This window comes from Schistocerca cancellata, chromosome 7, assembly GCF_023864275.1.
Source record: "Schistocerca cancellata isolate TAMUIC-IGC-003103 chromosome 7, iqSchCanc2.1, whole genome shotgun sequence".
NCBI classification, from domain to species: domain Eukaryota; kingdom Metazoa; phylum Arthropoda; class Insecta; order Orthoptera; family Acrididae; genus Schistocerca; species Schistocerca cancellata.
This window is the reverse complement of record NC_064632.1, coordinates 597,153,041-597,175,886: the sequence shown is the minus strand read 5'-3', so window position 1 is coordinate 597,175,886 and position 22,846 is coordinate 597,153,041. Positions and strand designations below refer to the sequence as shown.

General features: G+C 45.0%; 1 protein-coding gene across 2 annotated transcripts in view; it reads right to left on the bottom strand.

The window, feature by feature from the left end:
• LOC126092114 (titin-like) overlaps nucleotides 1-22,846 on the bottom strand; it is a 511,816-nt gene that overhangs the window by 289,052 nt on the left and 199,918 nt on the right. For both annotated transcript variants that reach the window (XM_049907552.1, XM_049907553.1), the window contains one exon: nucleotides 15,458-15,648. In XM_049907552.1, the coding sequence (XP_049763509.1) occupies nucleotides 15,458-15,648 (191 nt within the window). The remainder of the gene's footprint in view (nucleotides 1-15,457; nucleotides 15,649-22,846) is intronic.

Sequence of the window (22,846 nt, the reverse complement as noted above, 5' to 3'; positions counted from 1 at the left end):
TAGCAGTTGATGTTATAACAAGTACCTCAAAAAGATGGGGTTCGAACTTAGACACGACAAATATGACGTTTTCAGAGTTAAGAGAGAATGTTTTGAAGGAGTTTTGGTTTGTGAAAACAAACAGATTGTTGCGAGAGTTCGCCGTCGCAAAAATGTCAGAGAATCACGAACAGACTACCTTGTTGCCTACTGTGAGGAAGTTTCAGGAACCAAAATGTACGTGAAAGAGGAGGTCGAAATGGGGACCAAATAAATATGATGAGATATCTTGTGAGAGGAAAGTTTGCCAGCCGTGATAGAGGTAACTTCAATAATTGTAGAGGGCACAGAGACGAGAAAAACAAACAGCCACGTACATTTCGGCGCTGTCGGGCGTGCAAACTAGAAACTGACCCAAGAAAAGACGACAGAAAATACTATAAGCGCGTAGATAAGGGCAGAAAGGCTGAGCACGGTCGAGCTGAATCGAGTTTCACAATAGAGACATTAAAAAAGTAACATTGGGATACAAACACATGGCATTAGATACGAAAAGGTCGTTAGCCTGATAGACGAAACTGAAAATGATCAAATGGAATGAAATGGAATGAGAATGTAGTTAGAGGAAGAGAAATGTATATCATAGATCAGAACGGAGGTTTTCCAGAAGTGAAATAGATTTTGATGACATAATTGTATTCTCCGAACGCAAACAACAGTTAGAGAAGACTGTCAAAAAGAAGGTAATTTTCGAAGGGAAAAATGAAGATGATCCGGGAATTAAAATGATAGAAACTCATTCGGATTTTGATGTGTATTCACTGGAAGCAGAAGTCCACCATGATGCAAGCTATTCCGAAAATAGTAGTGACGTAATAAGATGTTTACCCGATGGAACTATAGTACATGAGAACGACAGTGTTTTGGCTGAAATAGTTTAAAACCTTACAGATGCAACGTCAACACAGGATGAAGAGGGACGATACAAGTATGATTCAGGCTTCATAAACGAGGATGAAAAACACGATGTCGAGGTGAAGAAAATAAGAGTTACATCTGGAGAATGATGCAGCTGAAACCAGTAGCGAAGACTTGTTTATATTTCCTCTGGAAGAAATAAGTAATGGAAACATTAGTGACCTGCGTGTAGCCAATAATAAAGCAACAGAGTTGTTAAAAGAAACCATAAATGAAATTACTGAAATGCAGCGTGACTCAGAAGTAAAACTAAATGAAGAGAGTGAAGAGGATCAAGAAGATATGCAACATTTAGAAAGTAGTCAAGGATATATACGAGAAGAGGAGGAAAAAATCCTCCAGATAAACGATGGGCGGTAAGAATAGGTCAGATTTATTGGCAAGACGTGGCTCTTGAAAAGGATTTGTTACGGAAGAACGAGGAACCCAGACAACAGAAGAGCGAGGAAAACAGACGACACAAAAACGCAAATACCAGTAGAGATTTACAGTCATGATGTGTATGTTTCGTGAGATACAGAGGAGCAGATCAGTGCTATTTCCAATGCAGCCTTTGAGATGATCAACGAACAACCAGGCTTGGAATAAGTGCATGTGCAAGGAGTAAAAGCAATATGAGCCACTGGGAAAGTGAGAAAACTGATTAAATATCAAATATTGTTTGCTTTTGAAATACAAAGGCAATCCTTTACACATACAGGGCGTTACAAAAAGGTACGGCCAAACTTTCAGGAAACATTCCTCACACACAAAGAAAGAAAATATGTTATGTGGACATGTGTCCAGAAATGCTTACTTTCCATGTTAGAGCTCATTTTATTACTTCTCTTCAAATCACATTAATCATGGAATGGAAACACACAGCAACGGAACGTACCAGCGTGACTTCAAACACTTTGCTACAGGAGATGTTCAAAATGTCCTCCGTTAGCGACGATACATGCATCCACCCTCAGTCGCATGGAATCCCTGATGCGCTGATGCAGCCCTGGAGAATGGCGTATTGTATCACAGCCGTCCACAATACGAGCACGAAGAGCCTCTACATTTGGTATCGCGGTTGCGTAGACAAGAGCTTTCAAATGCCCCCATAAATGAAAGTCAAGAGGGTTGAGGTCAGGAGAGCGTGAAGGCCATGGAATTGGTCCGCCTCTATCAATCCATCGGTCACCGAATCTGTTGTTGAGAAGCGTACGAACACTTCGACTGAAATGTGCAGGAGCTCCATCGTGCATAAACCACATGTTGTGTTGTACTTGTAAAGGCACATATTCTAGCAGCACAGGTAGAGTATCCCGTATGAAATCATGATAACGTGCTCCATTGAGTGTAGGTGGAAGAACGTGGGGCCCAATCAAGACATCACCAACAATGCCTGCCCAAACGTTCACAGAAAATCTGTGTTGATGACGTGATTGCACAATTGCGTGCGGATTCTCGTCAGCCCACACATGTGGATTGTGAAAATTTACAATTTGATCACGTTGGAATGAAACCTCATCTGTAAAGAGAACATTTGCACTGAAATGAGGATTGACACATTGTTGAAGTGTGTGTGTGTGGTTTGAGGTTTTCGGGCGCTAAACAGCGTGGTCATCAGTGCCCAAACGCATAGAAACAGGAACACATGCGGTGAAGGGACGAAGACGGACAGCGAACAAGGAGAACGGCTAAAAGGCACAGGCCTGACGCATTTCCAAATCCTCACATACAGAGGCAAAACAAGAGGAGAAGAAACGCACTAAAAAAGGAAAGGAAACACGAGGAAAAGAGAACAGAAATCGAAGTGAAACAAGTAGGTAATCGTGACTGGCAGACCTCTTACTTAAAACCTGGGTGAGCCAGTCACCCAGCAGCACATTAAAATCCTCTCCCTAAAATCCGAGGCAACAAATTGGACAGGACACGAAACCGTAAGACTTTAACCACAGTCGTTGCGTCGTCTTGCAAAATAGAGGGCAAATCTGGTGGCAAGGAAACCACCGCCCTCTGGTCAAAGAATAAAGGATAGTCAAGTAAAATGTGGTGGACAGTAATTTGGACGTCACAAGCAATGCAGAAGATTAGATGGGTAGATCACATAACTAATGAGGAAGTATTGAATAGGATTGGGGAGAAGAGAAGTTTGTGGCACAACTTGGCCAGAAGTAGGGATCGGTTGGTAGGAAATGTTCTGAGGCATCAAGGAATCACCAATTTAGTACTGGAGGGCAGCGTGGAGGGTAAAAATCGTAGAGGGAGACCAAGAGATGAATACACTAAGCAGATTCAGAAGGATGTAGGTAGCAGTAGGTACTGGGAGATGAAGAAGCTTGCACAGGATAGAGTAGCATGGAGAGCTGCATCAAACCAGTCTCAGGACTGAAGACCACAACAACAGCAACAACAAGCACTGCAGATTGGGGGATCCTCCCGCCAGAGTAAAAAACCATGCGTTAAGGGACTGTGCCCGATGCAGAGGCGAATGAGGAGAACCTCATCCTGCCTGCGTGACTGGTAGGACGTACGCCATGGCCGCGTGGTGGCCTTGACCAAATGCAGCTTATTTTCACCGACTGCCAGCCACTTCTATTCCCATTGACGCATAACACGAAAACGCAAAAGGGAGGTAACAGCATGGAGGGGGATGGCACATTCAACAACGTGAGGGAGGGAACATGCATCTTTGGCAGCCACATCCGCCAGTTCGTTTCCCCTAATACCCACGTGCCCCGGCAGCCAGCAGAAAGAAACCTCTTTCCCCTGCCGTTGCAGGTGGAGTAGGGCATCATGGATGTTCTGGACGACCGTAACCGCTGGGTACAAGTGTTGCATGGTCTGAAGGCCACTCAGGGAGTCAGAACAGATGCGAAACTTAAGACTGGGAACACATCTCATCTGCTCCAATGCCCGCAAGGTCGCAAACAATTCTGCATCAAAGATGACAAACGCCGCAGGAAGTCGTAACTTAGCGACTCGATCAGGGAAAACAACAGCACAACCAACAGAGTCCCCCTGTTTAGAGCCATCCGTAAATACTGGTAAATGGTCGGGATGCTGGTTTAAAATATCGTAAAATAAGGAGGTAAAAACAAACGCAGGAGTGCAGCTCCTCCGGTACTCCGACAAGTCTAAAAGGACGCTGGGCCTCTGGAGCAACCAGGGACGCAGGCTGGTAAAACCCTGGAGTTGGGGTGCCACACGCTCCACACCAAGGGACTCAAGCAAATGCTTGGCACGAATCCCAAATGGTCTCGTTACCCTGGGGCGACTGGAAAAGAGGCGTTCCATAGGCGGTCGGGCAACAGCAGGGTACACAGGGGAGGTAGGACAGGCAGGGAATTGACACACCCATCGCACCATGAGGAGTTTCCGCCGGATGGCGAGCGGCGGTTCCCCTGCCTCAGCACACAGGCTGGGGATGGGACTGGTACGGAAGGCACCAGTAGCCAGCCTGATACCCTCATGGTGTACTGCGTCAAGAATCTTCAGAAACGAAAGCCTCGCTGACCCATACACGGTGCATCCATAGTCAAGACGCGACCGGACGAAAGCCCTATAAAACTGCAGCAGACGCGCCCGATCTGCTCCCCAGGACCGATGGCTCTGACACTTCAAAATATTCAGTGCCTTCAGGGCCCGCACCTCTAGGTCTTCAAGGTGCGGTCACCACGACAACTCGGAATCAAAGGTGAGGCCCAGGAACCTCAGAGTGTCTCTAAAAAGAAGAATGGTGTCCCTCAGACGCAATTCAGGGGAGGTAAAAGCACGTCGAGAACTATTAAAATGAACACACACACATTTGTCTGCAGAAAAGGTAAAACCCGTCTTCGCAGTCCATGCCTCTAATCGCTTTATCGTAAGCTGCAGCTGCCGACTAACAGTGACAAGACTGGAGGAAGAACAGAAAACAGCAAAATCGTCCACAAACAAGGAGCACTGGGCCGGACTCCTGATAGTGGACGTGATAATGTTAATGGCGATGGCAAAGAGGGTGACACTTAAAACGCTTCCCTGAGGAACACCATTCTCCTGCACGTACAAGTCAGATAGCACATTACCAACCCGATATCGAAAGAGGCGTCGGGAAAGAAAGGACCGAATGAAGATGGGGAGATGGCCACGAAAGCCCCACTGATGGGGTTGATTGAGGATAAGGCGGCGCCAAGTAGTGTCATACGCCTTATTAATGTCAAAGAATACACCCAGACAATGCTGGTGACGTAGGAAGGCCTGCTGGATGGCCGCCTCAAGCAGGGCAAGTCGTCTATAGTTGAACGACATCTCCGAAAGCCACACTGAGAGTGGCTAAGGAGCTGCCTGGTCTCGAGCAGCCAAACCAGGCGACGGTTGACCATGCGTTCCAATGTCTTCCCGACACAGCTCGTCAAAGCAATACTCCGATAACTACTGGGATGCATTAGGTCCTTTCCCGGTTTGAGGAGGGGAATCAAAATCGCCTCCCTCCACGAGTCAGGGAACATGCCGGATGACAATATCATATTAAAACAATTCAGGAGAACTTCCTTGGATGGCAGCAACAAGTGCTGCAGCATGCTGTACGGGATTTTATAATCACCTGGCGCAGTATCATGAGCCACAGACAGCGCCGAATCCAGTTCCCACATTGTGAAGGGGCAGTTGTAGGGTTCAGAATTTGGAGACCAGAAGTCCAAGTGATCCCTCTCGATGGCAGTGCGGTAGCGGCAGAAATATGGATCACAGTTAATAGTGGCAGTTGATTCTGCAAAATGCATGGCCAGTGTCTGGGCAATGTCTCTCGGCGCCGTGAGGAGACATCCCTGATGCAGCAATGCCGTGACAGGTAGTTGGCTGCGTTTCACGGAAATCCTCCTGATGGCTTCCCATACTTTCGCAGAACTAGTGGAGCGGGAGATGAAGTTCAAGAACGATTGCCATGACCGTCGTTTGCTCTCTTTAATCACTCGCCGCGCCTTGGCCCTTGCCACCGGAAAGGCAAGATTGTCAGCTGAGGGACGGCACTTGAAGCGGCGCAGAGCTGCACGGCGGGCTCGGATGGCTGAGCGGCACTCAGTGGTCCAGCAAGGGACAGGACGCCTCTTGGGATGACTTGAGGACCGTGGGATCGATGATTCAGCAGCATGGGAGATCACGGCTGTAACGTGGTCGATCCATTCGTGGACGCTGTCACGGTGTTCCAAAACAGCTAAATGGCTGAAAAGTGTCCAGTCAGCTCTGCAGAGGTGCCACATGGGCGGCACTGGTAGTACCACAGCCTCATCCAGGAGGCGAATCCAAATGGGGAAGTGGTCACTAGAATGGAGGTCAGTGGCAACCTCCCACAGAGCAGAATCCGCGAGTGCTGGAGAGCAAAAGGAAAGGTCGATAGCTGACGACGACTCAGAAGCAGTACAGAAATGAGTGGGAGCACCAGAGTTGAGGATGCACAGTTCTTCGGACACCATGAGGCTTTCCAGAATGCGACCCCTGGGGCAAGTAGTCGTAGAGCCCCATGAGACATTATGAGCACTGAAGTCCCCCAGAAGGAGAAATGGGCGGGGGAGTTGGCTAATAAGGTCGGTGAGAGCCTCAGAGTCTATTGCATCCTGAGGCGGTAAGTAAACGGAACAGATTGTGAGCCTTTGCCCCACAAGAAGGTCAGCTGCAACTGCTTGCAAGTCCGTAACTAGAAGGAGCTCAGATGAGTGGTGCATGGCACAGACAAAAACCACAACACCGCCCTTTGCCCTTTCCCCCATCAGATCATCTTTTTGATACACGGTATAGCCCCGTAAAGAAGGAGCATCAGTGGCCTGAAAATGTGTCTCTTGGAGACATAAGCACAAGCGGCGCTCTCATACAAGGAGTTGTAATTCGGCCACGTGCGTCCTGAACCCATTCAGGTTCCACTGTAATATGGGAGCCAGTGATCAGGATGGCTGAATTTTCACCCTGCTTCTGTGCTTTGGAGGAGAGCCCATACTGGCTGGAGATTTATTCCTGGGGCGAGAATATCGCCCCCGGTCGACATCAATGTCCATCAGCTCCGATGGCGACCCGAGGGAGATGTCAGACAGTACGATGGCATCGTCATCGGACTGACCCTGACTAGTCTCCTCAGGTGGCAAAACCTTCACCTTCGGCGTCTTCGTCTTGGGGGGCTTAGAATGCAGAACCTTGTCAACAGTTGGAGCTTTACCCGCCTGGGCAGAAGGCGCCATATGGGGAGGGGCAGGAAGTACCCCAATGTCAGCAACCACGGCCTTGTCCGACGTTGTGGGGAGAGCTGCAGGTTGCAAAACAACCGCAGTAGCACATGTGCACTGGCAAACGCAGGTATTAGTGCTGACACTCGCAACCTCCGTTTGTGTAGCAACAGTGGCCAACTGTACCAGCTTCTGCAGAGTGGAAGCAAAAGATGTAAACACAGGTGGCTGCATGGCCTTAAAGAGCTTATTGGCCTCACCATAGGGGATGCGCTTAGATATTTTGATCTCCTGTATCTTCCGTTCCTCGAGATAGATGGGGCAGACCCGGCTCCAGACAGGGTGACTCACAGAGCAATTCACGCACTTCACAGGCGATGAGCAACCGGCTCTTTCATGGGCAGGCTGACCACATTTACCACAAGTGGCTATCCCATTGCATCCCAACGTAATATGCCCAATGCGCTGACATTTAAAACAGCGCATTGGGTTGGGGAAATATGGCCGTACTGGCAAACGTAAGAAACCCGCTTTAACATGCTCTGGGAGTCTCGGGCAATTGAATGTGAGAATAAACGAGTCGGATTTGACTAGGTCCCCATCGACTCGTTTCATAATATGCTGCACGTCGACAATACCTTCGTCAGCCCACTCAGATTTCAACTCGTCCTTGGGGATATCCACCAAGTCCCTACATATTACAACACCCTTACTATAGTTCAAAGTGGAGTGGAGCTCGATCTCGATAGCGTACTCTCCGAGACAGGTCGCTTTCCGAAGAGAAGTGACTTGACGGGAACTAGAAGTTTCAACTAACAGAGTCCCATTGCGCAGTCGCTTCACAGATTTCAGTGTTCCTGCAATTCCCTCAAGACCCTTGTGGATGTAAAAGGGAGAAACCCTCTCAAAGCTACCTTTCTTTCGTTTGACAATCAAAAACACATTCTGGTTATCAGCATGTGCTCTGTTACGACAGTCTGATAAATCTCTAGTAACACCAGGCGCTGGATGACTCGCAGCACGAAGTCGCTTTTTTGATGGGGTGTGTTTTCCTACCAGTGGTCCACCCAATCCACTGGTAGGGGGAAATGTAGAGGTCGAAGGGTCCATTGTGGTCCCACGAGCAGCTAGGGAACTAAAGGTCCGCTCAGACAGAGCCCCGTGTGCCTGAGTAAGCCTTATACAACTGGGGTGCGGCAGTTGCCCCACAGGTTTCCCGCTTGCGACTGATCCAACACAACAGCCATGTATCTTATAGGCGCGCAGCACACCGTAAGATTGAGGGGTTTTTATAGAGGTTTACCTTCCTCGCAATCCAGGCGGTCAAGCCAAGATTACCATTACCCGCAGCACACAACATTCCACCGCCGCGCCATGCGGTGGTCGCTGAAGCATGTCAGGGGTTTACGGTGACAGGAGACTGGCGGCGCTGACCAGTCCCCAGCTCAGGACCCCGGGGTCGCCAAGCAAATGAATGCTGAGCCCCTGGGGGGACATTGTTGGATGAACCATTCGCAGAAGTGTACCTGTGGAGGCCAATCAGCTGCTGATAGTGCCTGCACACGCTGTACATGGTACGGAAACAACTGCTTCTGCCGTAGCACTCTCCATACAGTGACGTGGTCAACGTTACCTAGTACAGCAGCAACTTCTCTGACGCTGACATTAGGGTTATCGTCAACTGCACGAAAAATTGCCTCGTCCATTGCAGGTGTCCTCGTCGTTCTAGGTCTTCCCCAGCCGCGAGTCATAGGCTGGAATGTTCCGTGCTCCCTAAGACGCAGATCAATTGCTTCGACGTCTTCCTGTCGGGACACCTTCGTTCTGGAAATCTGTCTCGATACAAACGTACCGCGCCACGGCCATTGCCCCGTGCTAATCCATACATCAAATGGGCATCTGCCAACTCCGCATTTGTAAACATTGCACTGACTGCAAAACCACGTTCGTGATGAACACTAACCTGTTGATGCTACGTACTGATGTGCTTGATGCTAGTACTGTAGAGCAATGAGTCGCATGTCAACACAAGCACCGAAGTCAACATTACCTTCCTTCAATTGGGCCAACTGGCGGTGAATCAAGGAAGTACAGTACATACTGACGAAACTTATATAAGCTCTAACATGGAAATTAAGCGTTTCCGGACACATCTCCACATAACATCTTTTCTTTATTTGTGTGTGAGGGATGTTTCCTGAAAGTTTGGCCGTACCTTTTTGTAACACCCTGTATATTCATAGTGGTGCAGGACTTGAGTATGAAAAAACTTTTGAGCATTAATTGGCTAATTAAACAGCAACTTTTAATTGAATGTGAACAGGAAATGATTATGTTTTGGGTAGAAGGGAAAACTCTGAGGATTCCTTTTGAACGTGCCAACAGATTAGCGCAATGTCACTCAATTCGACTGCAGGTAAATCACTTAGGAGTGAATTATGGGCTAGGAGATGATGTTGAAAACTATAATGTTTGAGCTATGGTCGAGAATAACAACAAAGAACAGAATTTTATGCGGCTATTAGACTTAACTGACAGGATTTCAAGAGAACAAAAAGAGGCGTGACTTAAAATGCTGATGGTGAAAGGACAGTTATTTTCAAATACACCAGGAATGGTAGTAGGTTATGAACGTCACGTGAACGTGATAGAACATGAACCATTCTTCAGGGACCTTATGTCATTCAGCTGAAATTCGAAAGGAAATAGATATAGTCATTTTAGACGTTTCGAGGCCATTACTTGGGATCTCAGCTAACTCTGGATACATTTCAATAATTGTAGAGCATTTTTCTAAATTTATAAAGCTATTCGCATTTAGGAAAGCAATGTATAATAAAATTGTCCTGGACCATTTTGTGACCATAGGTAAACCAAATAAAGTGTTATCTGATCATGGCACTCAGTTCCGCTCAATGCTATGGAAAGACTGTGAAGCAGATAACTAAAAACAGTTTGTGCATATATCTACTTGCACCAATCAAGTAATCCGCCAGAGATATATGAGAAAGATTGGGCCATTATGTAGGACTTCCTGCCCCGAAATTAACAAATTTTGGTTCAAGTATGTGACAGCATTTAAACAAATAGTGAACTCGTTAAAGCAACAAAGTACAGGTTTTACACCTGAAGAAATATTAAATATTAAAGATGGAGAAATCAAATGTCTAGTGGAAGATTTAATAGATTTTCTCCTTGTAAGGAAGTTACTGTGCATGAGAAGGAACAACTACTTCAGATAAGGATAGAAAAACAAGATAAGATATGTGACTGTAGGCTTTCCCGGCGTAAACTATTGATGAAGGTTTCTCGGGTCTCCAGCTGGGTGGTAGCGTTGATATCTCGCGACGTTTCGGGAAGTGTCATACTACCCAGCTTCTGGCGAAACTTGCAGGTTTTATGTTGTTCTCAAAACATTCTATCCAGGTCTCACTGTTTTGCATAGACATGTCTCACGTTTTTTGAATCTACCTTAAAACAGGTACTATATTCTTCAGAATACCTGAAGTATGATACCGCTTCATTCGGCAACTGACACGGTCCATAATCGCTGGGACTTTTATTATCAGAGGGCTTAGAGGTGACCATCGTTTTCATGATCACTACTCAGTGGAGAGCATGATATTTTTCATTATTCAGTAGGGTTTCGTAAGTGTGATCTTGATTCTGTAGAATTCTTAACTGAAAAGAGTTTCACTACAGATAACTTATATAAAATCAGCTTTACTCTCAAAGCAGTTAATATTCAAAAGAGGAAAATGAATTTTATCAAATAATTTCAGTTAATTTAGGATATGTAAATTGACTACTATGATGAATATGAATTATTCTGAACATGAATTTATGTAACTAATGACAAAAAATGCGCACTATCTCTTTGTTAAGTATTCAGTAATTTATTAATGTGTTGGTGATGATACATATGATGTGCAACTGTATGTTCTATGTAAAGTGTGGATTATTTCTTGGGATCTGTAAGTGTATTTGGATAATGGTTAAGGTACATTATTATAGTGTAGTAGAAGAATAAAAGTCTTACATTACAAAATTTTTTCGAAGAACCTAATCGTAAAATTGAGATTTGAGAAATGGGATAATTCTAACTGGTCAGAATGTTTAAAAGAACATGAGTACATTACATTGATGATAACAATGAAATCGATGGAAGAAGTTTGTGTACCCATGAATATGAAAGGTGTAAATATCTACATCTGCTGAACCATGAACCTTGTCATGATACCTCAAAAAGAAACATGTACGTTACTGTTATTTCCATGACGATTCTGATGTGTAATCAGATTTTCAATATCTTTATTAGTTTACAGTTTAGTATGTGACGGTAAATTATACAAGTAACACCCAGCAACGAATTTCAAAAATCTAAACGGTTCTTCAGATTTTGTCGATCGACGTATCTTTAGAAAGCTGTTAGTGTAAACCTAAATTGGTATAAATTACAGGCATGTAACTTGAATAATACGTGAGTTATTGGAGGTCAAAGTGGCCGATTACTATCGATTGCGTCAGGCCATAAGTACTCCACAGTTACACGAAAAAACGGTAGCAGCATGCTTATAAATATATTTATTCACCTATGTCTTTGTATATATCCGATATATACTATTCATGAAGTAATTGGTTAAATATTCACTGTGTTTTCGAAACAACAGAGATTAGGTTCCTGGCCTACCTTTTGGTTCTTTTCTTTTGATATGTGTTCATTTAATTGATTATGTATTTAACAATGTGTATTAGAGCGTGTTTATGGACCAGCCGCAGGAATATTTATTTAATTTCAAGTATTTAAATGTAAATCCAGTATTTCGTATGTGTTTTATATATGTGAGTGTGCATTAGCCGTAAGACATGACGGGAGCGCTCTAGCCAATCACAGCGCTCGTTACTAAGAGAGTCGTATGGAGGTTACGGAGGAGCACCGTTTCCGGAGAGGACACGGGGGGATTCTGGAAGAGTAGTTGTGGGCAGGACGGCACAGGACACGGACAGTGCAGGACACGACACGAGAGGTGCTGGACGTTTACAAGTGAACAGCTCGCGGGCTATGTTCTTGTTCGCAACTAATTACGTGCAGTAGGAACCTATTGTTTCCGTGTTATTCAACTTATATTTTATTTAATTGCTCCACCATCGACACCAATAAGTGTTTTGCAGAAATATACCACATTCTCAAAAGTACTTCTACTATCGGACTCATCATTTAAAGTCGTTAAGATATTACCTGGAGATTTTATTTAATTGCACTCTTTCATTTATAAATTTCTAGATTAATTCGCAATTGCCGAGTGATAGGAACATTCGACCATTCGATTCTTGTGTCTCTTCATATTGTGTACTGCAGACTCAGAAGTATTTGACTTGTAATGCGGCAACTACGAATCCCAGCCCTTAGACAACGAAACCAGCGAAACCTTTTAATATTGCAACTCTGGGTCTTAGGGTGCGTAGTTATTGTGAAAGCCTGTAAGAGTTTGAATAAATGTATGATGAGATAAATTATTCAAGTAGTTAAGGGAGATGAAAATTTAATATTTATGGGGGCCGGAATTCGATAACAGAAAAAGGAAGAGAAGAAGAAGTAGTAGGTGAATATGGACTGGGGATAAGGAAAGCCGGCCTCGGTGGCCGTGCGGTTCTAGGCACTCCAGTCCGGAGCCGCGCTGCTGCTACGGTCGCAGGTTCGAATCCTGCCTCGGGCATGGGTGTGTGATGTCCTTAGGTTAGTTAGGTTTAAATAGTTCTAAGTTCTAGGGGACTGATGACCACAGCAGTTGACTCCCATAGTGCTCAGAGCCATTTGAACCATTTTTTTTTTTTTTTTTTTTTGATAAGGAAAGAAAGAGAAAGCTGCCTTGTAGAATTCTGCACACAGCACAACCTGATCATCGATAAGACTTGGTTTAAGAATAATGATAGAAAGTTATACACATGGAAGAGCCCTGGAGACACTGGAAGGTTTCAGATTGATTATATAATGGTAAGACAGAGATCTAGAAACCAGGTTTTAAATTGTAAGACATTTCAGGGGCAGATGTGGACTCTGACTTATGTGTTGGCAGAAGAGCCAACACTGTGTTGCAATAGGAGGCCGAAAGGGCACGCGTCAACTCACGCCGGCTTGCGTTAAGTCTGAAACAGGATACTTAATGAATGCTATAAAGAAAAGTACGTAGCTGCTGGAATACTTAACTTTAATCCATCATGTGTATACAGCATTCTTGATGATACAAGTGAGACTCTCTCTAGAAATGGTTAATGGCGCCTTGCTAGGTCGTAGCCATGGACTTAGCTGAAGGCTATTCTAACTGTCTCTCGGCAAATGAGAGAAAGGCTTCGTCAGTGTAGTCGCTAGCAAAGTCGTCGTACAACTGGGGCGAGTCCTAGTACGTCTCTCAAGACCTGCCGTGTGGTGGCGCTCGGTCTGCAATTACTGACAGTGGCGACACGCGGGTACGACATGTACTAATGGACCGCGGCCGATTTAAAGCTACCACCTAGCAAGTGTGGTGTCTGGCGGTGACACCACACTGACCACAATTTGTTGGTTATGATCTGTAGATTAAAAGTGAAGAAATTCCAGAAAGGTAGGAATTTAAGGAGATGGGACCTGGATAAACTGAAAGAACCAGAGGTTATAGAGGTTGCATTAGGGAACGACTAACAAGAACAGGGGAAAAGAATACAGGGGGAGATGAATCGGTAGCTTTGAGAGATGAAATAGTGAAGGCAGCAGAGGATCAAGTAGATAAAAAGACGAGGACTACTAGAAATCCTTGGGTAACACAACAGATACTGAATTTAATCGATGAAAGGATAAAATATAAAAATGCAGCAAATGAAGCCGCGAAATGGAATACAAACCTCTCAAAAATGAGATCGACAGGAAGTGCTAAACTGCTAAGTAGGAATGGCTAGAGGACAAATGTAAGGATGTAGAATCATGTTTCACTAGGGGTAAGATAGATACTGCGTACAGAAAAATTAAAGAGACGTTCGGAGAAAAGAGAACCACCTGCATGAATATCTAGAGCTCAGATGGTAAACCAATCCTAAGCAAAGAAGGGAAAGCTGAAAGGTGGATGGAGTATATAGTGAATATATATGAGGTAGATGTACTTGATGGACACATTATGGAAACGGAAGAGGACGTAGATGAAGATGAGATGGGAGACTGCATGAAGAATTCGACACAGCAATGAAAGGCCGAAGCGATGGTCTATTTACAATTTATACTGAAACCAGAAGGCAGTTAAGAGAATCGAGAGGCACGAAAGCGAAGCAACGGTTGAGAAGGGAGTGAGACAGGGTTGTAGCCTATCCCGAATGCATTCACCTTTACATTGAACAAGCAATAAAGGAAACCAAAGAAAAATTTGGAGTAGGAATTAAAATCCAGGGAGAAGAAATAAAAACCTTGAGGATTGCCGATGACATTGTAATTCTGTCAGAGACAGCAAAGGACTTCGAAGAACAGTTGAACTGAATGGAAAGTGTGTTGAAAGGAGGATATTGGATAAAACTCAACAAAAGTGTAACGAGGGTAATGGAGTGCAGTCGGATTAAATCAGAAGATTTCCTCAAAGTATTTGTATACTGTGTAGGACGACCGCGTGCAGTGGCGCAGCGAGCCGGGTGAAGTCAGTCCTGTCGCTCCACCACTCCCTCCTGAAGCCAGCGATTGCTGATCCGCATCACAGTTGCTCAGTTCCGTCCGACACGATCACCGATTTCTCTGGAGGATAGTCCTCAATCTCTATAGGCAACTATGTGAAACGTGGATTATAAACAGTTTAGACAAGAAGAGAATAAAAGATTTTGAAATAGGGTGCTACGGAAGGATGTTGAAGATTAGATGGGTAGATCACATAACTAATGAGGAGGTATTGAATAGGATTGGGGAGAAGAGAAGTTTGTGGCACAACTTGACCAGAAGAAGGGATCGGTTGGTAGGACATGTTCTGAGGCATCAAGGGATCACCAATTTAGTATTGGAGGGCAGCGTGGAGGGTAAAAATCGTAGAGGGAGACTAAGCGGATTCAGATGGATGTATGTTATAGTAGTTACTCGGAGATGAAGAGGCTTGCGCAGGACAGAGTAGCATGGAGAGCTGCATCAAACCAGTCTTTGGACTGAGGACAACAACAACAGGAATATCTAGAAAAGATAGTATTACTCGTAGAGCAAATCTCGTAGTCTAAAACATGGATCTCCAATTTAAAACGAAAGATTAATTCATCATTATTCACTTAAATTAAATAAATTGAGTACATGCAAAACAAGTTGCCATATGCTAAGAAATAATTAACTGACATACCTCAAAAGTAAACTCTGGAGTAAGCTCTAGTAAATTTTCACTATCTTTGTCGGTCAGCTTCACCATCAAGGAACCATGTTGTGGTGCACTGTATGTCAGAGAGAAACAATCTTCACCCATAGATAATGACCGGACAGGAACAGTTAAGTGGCCAGTAGCCTTATCAGACGTAATTTCTAAATATGGGTAACCTGTAATTATAAAGCCCTTGTTTACTAATTTGCTAAATAACTTCCATATGTTTTACAATTTTTCATCACAGAGCAGAAACATAAGACGGGCAGTTTATAATATGTAACGAGCTGTAAGATGTAAGTTACTTGGGCAGTAAAAATGAGCTGAAATACCATAAAACTGAAACGACTGGAAATTCAAAATTAATGAAGTATTTAAATTGTAAAACTCAAGTGTAATGGTGATAAAATGGGCTCAGAGAAAAGACATATAAAGTATACATGAATAAATGACAGCATTAAATTTGCAGTTTTAAAACAGTATGAGGTATTAAAATGAATTTTGAACACGAACAGACAGACACTACTACCTTGATAAGCGCTGATTTGCTGACATCAGCTATAGCTATACAGTATTACCGCTACATAGGAAAGGACAAGAAGGATGATGTGCAGAGAATGTCTATAGTACTGAATGTGTATGAGACAATAAACGTGAGGATCTTAGTTTAACCTTAGAAGGTTTCGTAAGACAGGATTTTTCAGGAAGTAGCTTATTTTACCAAACTGATATGACAGAAGTGAAGTGACATTGCAAGCTGAAAATTAACTACAGCAAGAATGCAACTAAAATTGTATTAAAATTTACTGTTTGATGACTGCTGGCAGGTTAAAACAATGTACGATCCCAATTCACTTGAGTTCATACTCGTTTATGCAAATTTTTTCTTAGTTCCTTTGACTCTTACAACTCTGCCTATTTAATGCTTACTGCAGGTTGTAATAAAGTTAGCAAATACACACAAACAACAAACTTGGTTGTTTTATTTGTTGAAGTTTTCTCAAGATGGGGAAATGCTATGATAATATTCAATAATCTGAATGTTAACTGCTGTTACAAATAATTATTTTTTCTACAGCTATCACAAAACGCATACCTGTTTGGTATAATGTAAACCATTTGCAGCATAATAACTACTAAAAGATGTTCAGGCAAGCATAGTGGTGAATAAACGTTGTGAATGGTGCAGCATGAAAAGTCAGAACCTGACGTTTTTCCAAACAGTGCGAATGTGCCGGAGAAATTATGGAAATGTAATATTCGTGATTGCTTCATATTAAATTAATTACCTGAATATTGAATTATTATAGTAAATGCTTACTATATGAAGGTTTTTTGTACGACCAGTCGACTTCACATCAACTAAGTAAAATATAGGGAAAACTATTACCAAAATATATAAAGAACACTCAAGTCACATTATCACAATAATAGTAATAGTCTATTATTAATAATTATGAAGAAGTACTGTGCAATAACACAAAACAATGCGAAAAAAAGATAATGCATTAAACGCAAGTAGAAGATTAAACTACTTTATATTCTTTTTTTATGTTACATTGTCATTGTGAACCTTGTCACTAGACACAGTTAAGACCACCACCATTAGCACTATATTGTTTGTATTTCCCGTTACATATATTTTGTTGCTTGCAGGCGTTACAACAATTTTGTCATTTTAAAAAGGAGAAAGTAATGTCACTTTTCTGTGATTACTGCAGGATCATTACGAGGACATGACTTGTTCAAGCTAAATTAAACGAAATATTAACAAAAATGCTATAAAAGCATGTGAAATTGTCTGAGGTTATCTCCGCCGCGCGGATGTGAAAATAAAACTTAAAAACGCTGGACGGCAGCACTGAAACACAAAGCTCCGAGTTGTGGAGAACTGGGAAGCCTGGAAATGACGGCTGCGTCGAACCTAATGTGCCATGCAGCCTTGGGCTATGGCCACGGCCAGAGAATTAGCTGGTGTGGTGCAACATCGGGTGGTGTATCCCGGGCACAGTCCTTCCGCACTCACCGGCCAGACGTTTTCGACAGGCGAAAGATCGGGGGACTGGGGAGGTCAAGGCAGCAGCGCATTCCGGCGGGTGACGAGGAAGTCTCGGACACTGCGTGTCACGTGTGGTCGCACATTATCGTGCTGCAAGCTCTGAAGGTACGGGAGGCCGACAGGTACCAACACTTCACAGGCGTAGCGCTGGCTGCTTAGTGTGGCGGCAGTGCGTTGCAGGAGTGGAATCGAGCTCGACCGCAAACCATAAAATACCGGGGACAGGACCAGTATGGCGACGCACGGGGCAACGTTCTCTCACCACGGTGTCTCCAGAGTGTAATCCGACTGTCGCGGCGGTGCAGGCAGAATCGGAATTCGTCGGTAGAAGCAGTGTCGTTCCGTTCGATTGCCCATGTCCGTCACTGCGGCACAAACGCCTGTGGCGTTGACTCGGTGGTAGACGCAGCAGTGGACGCCTTGCGGACAGCCCACGCTGCTGCAAACGACGCCGGATAGAACGCGCGGACACTGCTGCTTGTAGCGCGGGAGACTGAATTTCTTCTGGTGCGGTTGGTGACGCGGCAGAGCGATCCTACGCCTGCGACCGCGTGCAGTGGCGCAGCGGGGCGGGTGAAGTCAGTCCCGTCGCTCCACCACTCCCTCCTGAGCCCAGCGACTGCTGATCCGCACCGCAGTTGCTCAGTTCCGTCCGACACGATCACCGATTTCTCTGGTGGATAGTCCTCAGTCTCTATAGGCAACTATTCTACGTCGGTCGAACTCGGAAACGTGCTAAGAAGACACTCGCTGTCTTCTATGAGGTCTGCTGTAGCTCCTTACGCACAACCACCGCATGAATGAGCGATTTCTCTACGTCCACACGGCCGTCTGTTCCCCCTTTATACAAAGGCTACTAGGAAAGTTTCGCAATACAGCTTACCTGATTTAATTTCTTCCAAGTAATTTCCGCCACACTGAATACACCTCTCCAACCTCCCTAAACCAGTTCTCCCAGGTTTATGTAGGGAGTGAGGCGCACCCGTTGTCCCAAGCCCTCAGGAGGTCCTCATTACTCGAAGACTGCATTCCTTTCAGCTTCATTTTCAGATGTGGGAACAGTGCAAAGTCACAAAAAGCGGGGTCTGGACTGTAAGAAGGGTGTTCGAGAAGTCTCAGTCCTGTACCTCGCACATATTCGGCGGATACTTTGGCGAGGTGAGCTGGTGCGTTGTCATGATGGAGGAACCGAGTGTCCATTGTTGAACTGGGTCGCAAGTTCTTCGCAGATTGGATGACTCTGGACAGACACTGCTCAGTGCACCGCTTAGCTGTGATTGTCTTCCGTGTGTGCAGAGCCGGCCGGTGTGGCAGAGCGGTTCTAGGCGCGTCAGTCTGGAACAGCGCGACCACTACGGTCGCAGGTTCGAATCCTGCCTCGGGCATGGATGTGTGTGATGTCCATAGGTTAGTTAGGTTGAAGTAGTTCTAAGTTCTATGGGACTGATGACCTCAGATGTTAAGTCCCATAGTGCTCAGAGCCATGTTGTGTGCAGAACAACACGCTCCACAATTCCACTCGATTTGCAAAAACAGCTATCATTTTCTTTTTTCCTGATCGAGGTTTTCTGACAGCTACGGGTGCATCTTCAAAGACCCAAACTTTGTTTGAGTTTTAGTTGGCACATCATAATAGTACAGCCAAGTCTCGTCACCTGTCAGGATGTTATTCACATACTGTGGTTGTCCATTAAGAAACTTCTTTAACGTCTCCCAGCACCGAGTCAAATATCGCGCCATTTGCTCTTCCGTCAGTCTATGCTGCACCCAGAGACAAGAAAGTTTCTTTACTTGCAAGTGATCATGCCGAATCGAACGAACCGCGCCGCGCAGGATTAGCCGAGCAGTCAGGGGCGCTGCAGTCACGGACTGTGGGCTGGTCCCGGCGGAGATTCGAGTCCTCCCTCGGGCATGGGCATATGTGTTTGTCCTTAGGATAATTTGGGTTAAGTAGTGTGTAAGCTTAGGGATTGATGACCTTAGCAGTTGAGTCCCATAAGATTTCACACACATTTGAACGAACGAACCGATGAAGCATTTAGCCATGAGGTATCCTCTATCTGCTTATAGCCCACTCGTCTGTCTTCGTCTAGCATTTTCCTCCCAGCATCGATGTTTTCCTCCATAAGTGATGGTCGTGGCCTTCCCGTCCTCTCAGTGTCGTACAGAGTGAAATTTCCTCTTTGGAATTCTCTAGACACACATCCCAGAGTATAAAAGTCATTTCTTCAAGGCACTGGTCTATGATTAAACTAGGCGCGAAGTTGTATCACAAAACGTCCCCCGTCTCGCTTTTTGACGACGATGACGTAGTCAACACTTCAGACTAACTCTGCTAGTGAAGGACTGCGCCCACCGACTTGGCACAGCGGCTGCAATGCAAGTATCAGGTGTTCTCAGAACACAGCAACAGTCGGTCTCCTGCGACTTATTGTTGCGTCGTACTGCAAACCTTTCCCAGCGCCCCGTGTACAGCGCGTAGCCGTGGTGTGGCGCGCGCTGCACAGTAACGGCCGCCGCCTGCGTCTCTCGTCGCCGCGGGTGTCGCTTGATCCTGACTTCGTGCTTCCTGCTGGGTAGGACGAGGAATTCCGCCTCATGCAAGACGCTTTTCCAGTTTCTTGCATAAGGCGAAATTTCTCGTCCTGTTTACATAGCAGGTCCGGTCACAACAAGAACTCTAACACCGCAACATGACTGATTATTCCTTCTAGGTGTTACCTATCGCGTGTCCGTCAGTGTAAATGTAATTGATTTTTTACACTACAGTATGTTCAGGACAGAACATTCTATTCCATAACGAAAGAAACGAAACAAATCTTTCAGTCGTTTACACAGAGAAAGACAGTCAGATAACTCTGTCAAGGGTTGCATACCAGGAATTAGCGGTACTACCACCGCTACAGTGGGTCACTCTAACTTTCACTGTTACAATTATAGAATAATGAAAATAACATAATTCATTTTTACAGCCATTTACAAACTTACGGGTTTAATGTGACAGAATTGGACACACAGTTGATCGCGGACTTAAAAGGAGGACACTTAATAACGTACAAGGCTACTGTGACACTGTCCATTGATCTCTCACAGCCGGTCACTGCACACGGTTTTCACATACCTGTGTATCTTATAGATAAGTTTTCTTAGAAGAAAAACATAGCGCGAAAGAGTTGTGAGGAACGAACGTGTTTTGTTTTTATTATTTACGTATGTATATTTTTTTCCAGGCCCTTACTCCGAGCTATCGAAGTAATTGTTTCCTGTGTAGAATGCGTAGGTTGAGTAGGTACTTCTTCGATGCCTTTCTTAAGTGGGTTATTTTGAATAATCGATTTACTTTTCTTGGGATATTCATTGTATAGTTTCATTCTTCGTGGAACACTTCCATCTTCACAGCTACTCTACATTTCATACCTAAGAACTTGGAAAATGATTTATCGAACCACTTTTACGCTGTTTCCCTAGAGCGCTTTGGAGAAATGAGTACTCAAATTTTTGGTGCTGTTTATGATTTATCGTATCTTTTTTACGATGATCGCTTCTCTCCAAGTAGGTCGGAGTCAACAAAGTACTTGCGCATTGGGAGAGGAAAGTTGGTGGTTGAAATTTCGTGAAAAGTTCTCGCCACAACGCAAAACGCCATTGTTTTAATGATTGCCGCATATCCTATCTGTGACACTATCGCTTGTATTTATTGGTAATACAGAACGAGCTGTCCTCCTTTGAATATTTCGATGTCCCTGTCTGCTTATCATCCCATTCCGTTCACAAATACTCCAGAACAGGATTGATAAGCATTGTGTAGACAATCAATTTAGTAGACCTATTACGTCCTCTAAGTGTTATGCCGTTGTAACACATTATTTAGTTCGCCTTTGCCACAAAATTTTGTGTGTGATCGTTCCAGTTTAAGTTGTTGGTATGCGTAAGCCCTAGTGTTTAGTTGCACTGACAGCCTCTAGATCTGTGTGATTTATCGTGTCACCGAAATTTAACGGATCCTCTCAGTACCCTGTGAATCATATCACATTTTCTATTGTTTAGAGTCGAATGTTACTTTTCGCACCACGAGTATATCTAAATTATTTTGCAACAGCTTTTGATGTTCTGATGACTTCACTAGACAGTAAATGATAGCGTCAACTACAAACAATCCAGGCGGGCAGCTCATATTACCCCTTAAATTGTTTGTATATACGGTGTTCAAAAAACAGTGTCGAGTAGTTCGGGAGCTGATAGTATGGTTCAAATGGCTCTGAACACTATGGGACTTAACATCTGAGGTCATCAGTCCCCTAGACTTAGAATTACTTAAACCTAACTAACCTAAGGACATCACACACACACCCATGCCCGAGGCAGGATTCGAACCTGCGACCGTAGCAGCAGCGCGGTTCTGGACTGAAGCGCGTAGAACCAGACGGCAACAACGGCCGGCAGCTGGTAGTATGCAGCGAAACAAGAAAAGTAAGTCCAATGAACATGGGTACGGAACCGCATACCTTCCGAGATAAACACGTGTTTGTAGGAAGGGCTGCGCACCCCTCCGTTGCGGATATTCGCGCAGTCGTTGCATTGCTGCTTCGTCAGATTTGTCGACAGGGTATTACGGTGTGTTACTCAACAGCACTCTGCCTGCCACTAGGGGTCTGCGGTCAGCCGTGTCGTTACAGTCGTGTTGTCGGCCACGTTAGTTTTCGTCGTGTATGTGTGCCTTATTGTACAGTACTGTCAACCCTGGGTACGTATCGTGGTCTTTTACCTCCTCCCAAACGCGGATTCACTTATGTGTTTACTGTTATTACGCTGTTTGTACGTACAAATGGTGTAGCACATTTACGTTTTCTGTCTTCCATCACTTGTTACCAATGGAATCCTACTACTCGGTAAGTGAAATGGTGGATAGGATATTGTGCGATGCTCGAGTAAATGGATGTAGCCTTCGAGTCCGTGTCCTCTACGCTGAAAGATATCCACAGCACAGAGTGCCCTCTGATATGCTGTTCGGCAGACTTTTCCAGTATCCGAGGGGCTCGGGTACCCTCGCACCTCTGAAGACTGACGCTGGAAGGCCCTGCACGGCCCGCACGCCTCACAGGGAGGAGCGAGCGCCGCGTTCGGTGGGAGGAACCCCTGGCACCGGCGTGCGACGGTTAGCAGCAGCGGCAGGCGTGCCCCACTGTCTTCGTGAGCGGCTGCTGCACCCGCACCACGCACAGCGCGTTCACGACCCAGGGCCACAGCGTCACCGTGGCAGGCGGCGGCTGATGCGGAAGTGTGCCGCACATCCCCTGCTCACGCCGAAGATTTTA